This window comes from Cornus florida, unplaced genomic scaffold (genome assembly GCF_030987335.1).
Source record: "Cornus florida cultivar Cherokee Brave unplaced genomic scaffold, ASM3098733v1 CherokeeBrave_3.0.0_Hap2_Chr11, whole genome shotgun sequence".
NCBI classification, from domain to species: domain Eukaryota; kingdom Viridiplantae; phylum Streptophyta; class Magnoliopsida; order Cornales; family Cornaceae; genus Cornus; species Cornus florida.
Window position 1 is genome coordinate 137814667 of NW_026775581.1, and position 10803 is coordinate 137825469.

General features: G+C 31.9%; 1 protein-coding gene across 1 annotated transcript; it reads right to left on the reverse strand.

The window, feature by feature from the left end:
* Positions 1-366: 366 nt before the first annotated feature.
* Positions 367-2048, reverse strand: LOC132282243 (protein FAR1-RELATED SEQUENCE 5-like). The gene is made up of 4 exons (XM_059783851.1): positions 2022-2048; positions 1666-1913; positions 1085-1581; positions 367-716 (listed from the first exon to the last, which is right to left on the reverse strand). The coding sequence occupies exons 1-4, from the start codon at positions 2046-2048 to the stop codon at positions 367-369; spliced, it is 1122 nt and encodes a 373-aa protein (XP_059639834.1).
* Positions 2049-10803: the final 8755 nt, after the last annotated feature.

A 10803-nucleotide genomic window follows, 5' to 3' on the forward strand; every position in this document is an offset into this window, starting at 1 on the left:
ACGAACAAGTTAGAAAGCCATCATCCCACCTTGTCACAGTCCGATCCATACTGCCATCATGAACAGATACTCTAGAAACACGTAATCCATTTTCATCAAAACTTGTTCCTTCCACGGTACCAACCACACAAGCTTCTATGAATTGGTCCTGGAAAAGTTCAAAAATCTTCAATGTGTACATATTGCCCACTTGTTTTAGAATGGGACAATTTTGTTTAAGTCTAGGTAGTTTACTGAGTAAACCATACTCAGCTTGATATTCCTTGTACCGTTTGTCTGACAATAGCCTGTCAAGGTGCATGAAGAAATCTGGAATACTCATTTTCCTGGTTAAGTACTCTTTCAAGCAGCTATTTAAACTTTCACTCAGCTGCGTTGTCCGCATTCCAGCGGTAAACCAATGTTTAACAAATGGATAACCCCATTTTCTCTTAAACCAAACAAATTGTTCAACCATGTGTTACCAACAACATTGTAGTCCCTTAACATTACATCCCATTGTATACAAAAATCATCCTCATCATCATAACAGTACATGAATTGACTCAGCACACTTTTAATCCCTTCATCATTCCTAAAAATGGTGCCTACATGCTTCTGTGCATTTGCCATGATGTGCCACATGCAAAGTAAATGTCTTGTCCTCGGCATAACTTGTGCCAACACGTTTGCCATTGCACCATCTTGGTCAGTAAGAATCGTTTGTGGTGCTTTACCTAACATCACATTCAAGAATATATAAAAAAGGCATGTAAATGAATAGGCAATCTTATCAAACATCATCACTAAAATTTTTAACAGTATTGAAAATTTGAAGGCAAGACCATTATGGCCCAATAAAATATCTTCATTTGAAAAAGTAAATCACATAAAAAAGGTAAAAAAGAATGGCCATGTTCAATTATTAAAGGCTGAAGTTGATCATGCCCTTTTTTAACCCTTCCTTTTTTTTTTCTTTTTTTCTTTTATATATATATATAGACTTTTTCAGTATGATTCTGATTTTTATTAAAAGGGCATGATCAACTTCAGCCTTTAATAATTGCAAAAAGAAAAAAAAAAAATTTACATTTAGACTACTTACTTGACATTGCATTCAAGAATGAATCAAACAGCCACGCAAAGGACTTGGCAGTCTCATCATACATCAATGCTAGTCCAAAGACAGCAGTCTCCCGATGATGATTCAAACCAAGAAAAGCCGCAAAAGGACGATTGCTTTGGACGAGCTTGTATGTCATGTCGAATGTGACGACGTCTCCAAAATGCCCATAGTCAATTATCATTCTCGAATCTGCCCAGAAGATATTAGTTATCATTTCATCGCTATCCAACTGCACAGTGTGAAAAAATGAAGGATTCTCACAAGATTGAATTTTGAAATAATTCATCAGCCATGTCTTCTCTCCGTATTCTAACTCACTCTGTCTTCTTGTCCTTAGAAAATTTTGTTGATCAACTTTGGTGTAGCCAATTGATTGCCTCCCACCAGCCTGCCTGCTCATTAACTCAAATGCATTACCGAGTGGAACTCCAGATTGGCAGGCCAATTCCACATCAATTGCTTGGGCAACACTTATTCTTCATTGTGATGGCATCATATGTGTGCATTCTTCAATTATCATAGGATGATTGTGAGATTCGACAAAATTATATACAACATACTTTCCCTTCTTGCGGTCATATCTAATTTGCATCAGTGCACCACAACCGGTTCGAGTTTCCGCCCTGGGCTTTCTTGTATGGATATCCCTCTTGTCCTTCACCCTAAAACCTTGTTTGGAACACACAAACTTGCTTGTTGTAATATTTCCTGTCTTACGGCTTTTATTTGCATAATCCTTACGAATACTGAATCCAACTTTACCCCCATAAGCATTATACAAGTCGTATGCTTCATCCTCAGTGTCAAACTACATGTTCAATTTTGGTGTGAATTCTATGTCAATGGGATTGACAACTTCTGCTACTAAGTTTTCAGAAATATTGATTTCGGCAACGATTGGAACGCTTGTTCTCACATCATTAATACTTAAGTCATTATCCATTGGGATAACTTCAGTATGAATTCTACAACAACCAAAAGGTCAATCAAAACGTCAAAGTCAGTTTCTATAACTTGTGACAAAAAATATATATATACTAAATATTTACCAAACTAATGAAAAGGCCTAAAAAATCGTACAATTATCCAAGATTTCAGATACACTAGAATGCTTAACTAAAGTCAATTTCAAGTAAAAAAAAATATCATAATTTAAACGAACTGATGACAAATGAAAGAATTAAAAAAATTTAACTTTTGGTGTGAAATTAGTTTTGCAGAGGTGTGAAATTAGTTTTCAGAACTGTGTTAATTGCTTATTTTGATGGTGAAGGTGATCAGTGTCCCTATTTATTAAACTTCACAATGTATTTTTTCACATAAATGTGACATAATAACCTGTGAAATGTGTAATTGCCGCATACATGAGAAGACAAAATATTTGGATAACACATTCGTATCTAATGAAGCCAACTCAGTTAAAAAAAAAACAATTAGGGAAGATTTTACATTCACTAGAATGGTTATTGAAGATTATAGATGAAAATCCTACAATTAACCAAGATTTCAAATACTCTAGAATGCTTAACTAATGTCAATTTCAAGTAAAAAAAATCATAATTTACACTAACGGATGACAAATGAAAGAATTAAAAAATGTTAAATTTAAGCGTGAAATTAGTTTCGCAAAGGTGTGAAATTAGTTTTGCAGAACTGTGTGAATAGCTTATTTTGATGGTGAAGGTGATCAGTGTCCCTACTTATTAAACTTCACAATGTATTTTTTCTCAGAAATGTGACATAATAACCTGTGAAATGTGTAATTGCCGCATACATGAGAAGACAAAATATTTGGATAACACATTGATATCTAATGAAGGCAACTCAGTTAAAAAAAAATAATTAGGGAAGATTTTACATTCACTAGAATGGTTATTGAACATTATAGAAGAAAATCCTACAATTAACCAAGATTTCAAATACTCTAGAATGCTTAACTAATGTCAATTTCAAGTAAAAAAAAATCATAATTTACACTAACGGATGACAAATGAAAGAATTAAAAAATGTTAAATTTAGGCGTGAAATTAGTTTGGCAAAGGTGGAAATTAGTTTTGCAGAACTGTGTGAATAGCTTATTTTGATGGTGAAGGTGATCAGTGTCACTACTTATTAAACTTCACAATGTATTTTTTCTCAGAAATGTGACATAATAACCTGTGAAATATGTAATTGCCGCATACATGAGAAGACAAAATATTTGGATAACGCATTGGTATCTAATGAAGCCAACTCAGTTAAAAAAAACAATTAGGGAAGATTTTACATTCACTAGAATGGTTATTGAAGATTATAGAAGAAAATCCTGTAATTATCCAAGATTTCAAATACGCTAGAATGCTTAACCAATGCCAATTTCAAGTAAAAAGAATCATAATTTACACTAACGGATGACAAATGAAAGAATTAAAAAATGTTAAATTTAGGTATGAAATTAGTTTTGCAGAGGTGTGAAATTTGTTTTACAGAACTGTGTGAATAGCTTATTTTGATGGTAAATGTGATTAGTGTCCCTACTTATTAAACTTCACAATGCATTTTTTCTCAGAAATGTGACATAACAACCTGTGAAATGTGTAATTGCCGCATACATCAGAAGACAAAATATTTGGATAACGCATTGGTATCTAATGAAGCCAACTCAGTTAAAAAAATAATAATTATGGAAGATTTTACATTCACTAGAATGGTTATTGAAGATTATAGAAGAAAATCCTATAATTATCCAGGATTTCAAATACGTTAGAATGCTTAACTAATGCCAATTTCAAGTAAAAAGAATCATAATTTACACTAACGGATGACAAATGAAAGAATTAAAAAATGTTAAATTTAGGTGTGAAATTAGTTTTCCAGAGGTGTGAAATTAGTTTTACAGAACTGTGTGAATAGCTTATTTTGATGGTGAAGGTGATCAGTGTCCCTACTTATTAAACTTCACAATGTATTTTTTCTCATAAATGTGACATAATAACCTGTGAAATGTGTAATTGCCGCATACATGAGAAGACAAAATATTTGGATAACACATTGGTATCTAATGAAGCCAACTCAGTTAAAAAAAAAAATAATTATGGAAGATTTTACATTCACTAGAATGGTTATTAAAGATTAGAGAAGAAAATTCTAGAATTATCCAAAATTTCAAATACGTTAGAATGCTTAACCAATGCCAATTTCAAGTAAAAAGAATCATAATTTACACTAACGGATGACAAATGAAAGAATTAAAAAATATTAAATTTAGGTGTGAAATTAGTTTTGCAGAGGTGTGAAATTAGTTTTACAGAACTGTGTAAATAGCTTATTTTGATGGTGAAGGTGATCAGTGTCCCTACTTATTAAACTTCACAATGTATTTTTTCTCATAAATGTGACATAATAACCTGTGAAATGTGTAATTGCCGCATACATGAGAAGACAAAATATTTGGATAACACATTGGTACCTAATGAAGCCAACTCAGTTAAAAAATAATAATTATGGAAGATTTTACATTCACTAGAATGGTTATTGAAGATTATAGAAGAAAATCCTACAATTATCCAATATTTCAAATACACTATAATGCTTAACCAATGTCAATTTCAAGTAAATAAATATTATAATTTACACTAACGGATGACAAATGAAAGAATTAAAAAATGTTAAATTTAGGTGTGAAATTAGTTTTGCAGAGGTGTGAAATTAGTTTTGTAGAACTGTGTGAATAGCTTATTTTGATGCTGAAGGTGATCAGTATCCCTACTTATTAAACTTCACAATGTATTTTTTCTCATAAATGTGACATAACAACCTGTGAAATGTGTAATTGCCGCATACATGAGAAGACAAAATTTTTGGATAACGCATTGGTATCTAATGAAGCCAACTCAGTTAAAAAAAAAAAAACAATTATGGTAGATTTTACATTCACTAGAATGGTTATTGAAGATTATAGAAGAAAATCCTATAATTATCCAAGATTTCAAATACGTTAGAACGCTTAACCAATACCAATTTCAAGTAAAAAGAATCATAATTTACACTAACGGATGACAAATGAAAGAATTAAAAAATGTTAAATTTAGGTGTGAAATTAGTTTTGCAGAGGTGTGAAATTAGTTTTACAGAACTGTGTGAATAGCTTATTTTGATGGTGAATGTGATCAGTGTCCCTACTTATTAAACTTCACAATGTATTTTTTCTCATAAATGTGACATAATAACCTGTGAAATGTGTAATTGCCGCATACATGAGAAGACAAAATATTTGGATAACACATTGGTATCTAATGAAGCCAACTCAGTTAAAAAAAAAAAAACAATTATGGAAGATTTTACATTCACTATAATGGTTATTGAAGATTATAGAAGAAAATCCTAGAATTATCCAAGATTTCAAATACGCTAAAATGTTTAACCAATGCCAATTTCAAGTAAAAAGAATCATAATTTACACTAACGGATGACAAATGAAAGAATTAAAAAATGTTAAATTTAGGTGTGAAATTAGTTTTGCAGAGGTGTGAAATTAGTTTTACAGAACTGTGTGAATAGCTTATTTTGATGGTGAAGGTGATCAGTGTCCCTACTTATTAAACTTCATAATGTATTTTTTCTCATAAATGTGACATAATAACATGTGAAATGTGTTATTGCCGCATACATGAGAAGACAAAATATTTGGATAACACATTGGTATCTAATGAAGCCAACTCAGTTAAAAAAAAAACAATTATGGAAGATTTTACATTCACTAAAATGGTTATTGAAGATTATAGAAGAAAATCCTACAATTAACCAAGATTTCAAATACGCTAGAATGCTTAGCTAATGTCAATTTCAAGAAAAAAAAATTCATAATTTACACTAACGGATGTCAAATGAAAGAATTAAAAATGTTAAATTTAGGTGTGAAATTAGTTTTGCAGAGCTGTGTAAATAGTTTATTTTGATGGTAAAGGTGATCAGTGTCCCTACTTATTAAACTTCACAATGTATTTTTTCTCAGAAATGTGACATAATAACCTGCGAAATGTGTAATTGCCGCATACATAAGAAGACAAAATATTTGGATAACACATTGGTACCTAATGAAGCCAACTCAGTTAAAAAAAAAACAATTATGCAAGATTTTACATATACTAGAATGGTTATTGAAGATTATAGAAGAAAATCCTACAATTATCGAAGATTTTAAATACGCTAGAATGCTTAACCAATGTCAATTTCAACTAAAAAAATATCATTATTTACACTAACAGATGACAAATGAAAGAATTAAAAAATGTTAAATTTAGGTGTGAAATTAGTTTTGTGGATGTGTGAAATTAGTTTTACAGAACTGTGTGAATAGCTTATTTTGATGGTGAAGGTGATCAGTGTCCTTACTTATTAAACTTCACAATGTTTTTTTCCTCATAAATGTCACATAATAACCTGTGAAATGCGTAATTGCCGCATACATGAGAAGACAAAATATTTGGATAACACATTGGTACCTAATGAAGCCAACTCAGTTACAAAAAAATAATTATGGAAGATTTTACATTCACTAGAATGGTTATTGAAGATTATAGAAGAAAATCCTACAATTATCCAATATTTCAAATACACTATAATGCTTAACCAATGTCAATTTCAAGTAAATAAATATTATAATTTACACTAACGGATGACAAATGAAAGAATTAAAAAATGTTAAATTTAGGTGTGAAATTAGTTTTGCAGAGGTGTGAAATTAGTTTTGTAGAACTGTGTGAATAGCTTATTTTGATAGTGAAGGTAATCAGTGTCCCTACTTATTAACTTCACAATGTATTTTTTCTCAGAAATGTGACATAATAACCTGTGAAATGTGTAATTGCCGCATACATGAGATGACAAAATATATGGATAACACATTGGTACGTAATGAAGCCAATTCAGTTAAAAAAAAAAAAAAAAAACAATTACGGAAGATTTTACATTCACTAGAATGGTTATTGAAAAAATCTTACAATTATCCAAGATTTCAAATACGCTAGAATGCTTAACCAATGTCAATTTCAAGTAAAAAAAAAAATCATAATTTACACTAACGGATGACAAATGAAAGAATTAAAAAATGTTAAATTTAGGTGTGATATTAGTTTTGCAAATGTGTGAAATTAGTTTAGTAGAACTGTGTAAATGGTTTATTTTGATGATGAAGGTAATCAGTGTCCCTACTTATTAAACTTCACAATGTATTTTTTCTCATAAATGTCACATAATAACCTGTGAAATGTGTAATTGCCGCATACATGAGAAGAAAAAATATTTTGGATAACAAATTGGTACCTAATGAAGCCAACTCAGTTAAAAAAAACAATTATATAAGATTTTACATTCACTAGAGAAGATTATAGAAAAAAATCCTACAATTATCTAACAATTCAAATATGCTAGAATGCTTAACCAATGTCAATTTCAAGTAGAAAAATATCATAATTTACACTAACAGATGACAAATGAAAGAATTAAAAAATGTTAAATTTAGGTGTCAAATTAGTTTTACAGAGGTGTGAAATTAGTTTTACAGAACTGTGTCAATAGCTTATTTTGATGGTGAAGGTGATCAGAGTTCCTATTTGTTAAACTTCGCAATTTTTTTTTCTCATAAATATCGAATATTAACCTCTGAAATGTCTAATAATTCACCTAGAGCAGGCTCCAATATTTATTGGAGCCTGCTCTAGGTGATTTAGAGCCTTCTCTAAATAGAGCAAGCTCAATTACAAAGTGGAGCAGGCTCTACTTTGTAGTAGAGCCGGCTCTACTTGGTAGTGGAGGCGGCTCCACTTTGGGTGGAGCCGGCTCCTTTATGCATTTTTTCATTTTTTCGTTTCCAGCCCGATTTGGTTGCCGCATGCATTTAATACCAATTTTTTTGATAACACATTCATACCTACTGAAGCCAATTCAGTTCTAAAAATCAATTATGGAAGATTTTACATTCATTACAATGACAGATCGATGACAAATGAAAGAATCATAAATTTTCTAAATCTACATTGTTTCGTTCAAAACAAAAATTTCACTGTAAATGAACAATATATTAAATGTACAATATTAATAACACTTACCAACAATCAAGCATTAATTAGGTCAATTGTAGATACCACATCAGGTCCATTGTAGATTTCCTTCCTGTAGATGAATAGTTGACATTGCATTGAGAAATCAGCACACTACAATCTGGGTTTTGATTCAAAAAAGATTATAAAAAAGTAAGAATAGAGGAGAGAGGAATTAGGGTTTCCAATAAAAAAGAAATTCAAAAGCAATATGTTTTTTTCATGGAACAAAGAGAGAAGAATAAGGGTTTGGATTAAAATGAGAAAGGAAGGAGGGAAATAACAAAAGCAAAAGGGAATAAGGGGACAGTGAAACTGCAGAAGGGCGGGGGCGGCAGCTTATTTCAACTTTCCCTCTTCTTTTTTTTTTCTTTTTTTTTTTTCTTTTTATTGGTTTTACAGTTGGCACGTTAAGTTACTATGCCGTTTGTGGACTTCTTTTTCTTGTGCCAAGCCAAACACGGCATTAAGCAACTCACAACAGGGGACCGTATGGTAACTCCTAACAGGGGATTTGAGCCCTACTTAACTATAGGCTTTCGGAGAACTTAAGAATTCTTGGTCCCCCACACATATATTTAATGATTTTGGAATCTTTGTTGAAATATATGAATTTAAAATTTTGGAACAATGAAGATATGAAAAATTGTGCGCGTCACGTTATTGCACGAGGCTGGAGAAATTATGTCTTCAGGAATTGCTGTTTGTCTGAGAAAGTTTGAAGGACAAAACTTTGAATCATTATGTTTTATTGTGCTCTCATATTAAAAAAACAAAAAAAATAATCAATATATCTTCTTCTCTCTATTTGGAAAGATATCACAGAGTTTGATGATCTAGTTTGTTTGTGACAAGTTAGTGTCTTATCCTGCTTTAATGTTGATTATTCTTTGCCTTGGAGTTTGAAATTTAACTTGCACCTTTGACTTGTCTAATCATCCTTGTGGATTATGTATTGGCCTTCAGATACAATCTCAATCTGCCTGCTTAAATGAGTGGTTGAAATGTCATGTTCTATGTTGGTTACCAGATTCATGACATTGGTGAGATAGGCTTAATTGAGGCGGGCTTGGACTGCAATGAAAAATTTGCTCGTGAAGAAAAGTTGGATTTCTAGTCTCGGGCTTGTTGAGAGATATCACTAACAATAAGCATTTTGAAGGATTGTGGCATGGATTGTTGCAATCTTGCATCTGCCACAATATGTCGTCAGATGTTACAGGTGGTTACCCAAGCAATTCATTTTATGTTGGGAAGTTGCCCTGAAGCATCTATTCTACTACGGTGCATGGATGGTGTCCACAGAAACGAGCCAATTTCCTATAGTTGTTTTCATGATGAATAGTTGATGGATGTGGATATAAGCTCTTGTCTTCTTTATACTAACCATTTCAAGCAATTTACTTGGGTTGTTCATACTAGTATAGATACCTGCAAAAGACACTTTTTCTTGATGCATTAGATTATCTTTTTGTGATGTTGTTTTGTATCATTACTGTCATCGCCTTTGCCTTTTTGTCTTTTGAATAGATTTGCTTTTTTTTTTTTCTGCATGAAAGACAGTGGTCGGTTCTCCGCATTATATGAAGCCTGCTTTCAAGTTCTGAAAACCGAGTGGAAAGTTTTCGAGTCTTAGGGTGTTGGTGCATCTGTGGTAGAGGTACAGGAATAATTATATTGGTTTATTCATTATTGTAGTACTACCATACTTTAAAATACCTTGCTTGAGTTGCCGGCTTCATATTTTTTCCTCACTTGATATTGGACGGTGCTATGTAATTACAGACCAACACAAGAGTGCTGGATAGGGATTGCCAAACGTTTTTAAATCAGCTGGTTGATACCAATTGCAAGGAATATATTGATTTTTTTTTTTAATATGTCACAGAGCTTATTTTTCCAACTCTTTCTCGAATTTCCTTCAATTCTTGTTCCTACTTCCAGGTTGACCAGGTTGCTGTACTTATTCTTGACTCCGCCTGTGCTTTTTGTAGTCTTAGTAAGAATTCTACATTAAAGAAGTTTTTGATTTCATGTCTCTTTTTGGCTTTGAAAGCTACTATTATAGTACATTCATCTTTTTGTCACGCATCTATTTTCATTTAGTCAAGTTACTATGAATTAGTACTTGTTAATTTCTTCAGGATACAAGTATTGCTGCCATGAACTGCATTGAAGGATTATGCACACTGTGGCCTCGTGTTAATTTTACTAGATGGAAAAATGGTAGCACCCTACTGTCTTTCTACACTTCCTGATTTGCCTTAATTGTTGGTGTTCTCTAATCTAGAAATTTGACAGGAAGCAATGCGATTTGGAGTCATTTTCACGATGAAATTTTTGGGTTAATTGTTCAGCAAAGAAGGCTTATTTTATCAGACAGAAATGTGGTTTCCTCATTTTTAACGTCTTTGCTCAGCTCCTCGTATCATAGTGCCAGAGACTATTGGACAGAGGTTTTCTTCTTTCTTCTGTTATTGCTAGTTTTCATTATAATCATGATCATGGTCATCATTTTGTACGTCATCTTCACTCTCTTCATTATGACTAATATGCATTGTAGTCACTGATGTTTATGGTATATGAAGGGACGTTCCCTCTTTTCAAGCTATGCAATAT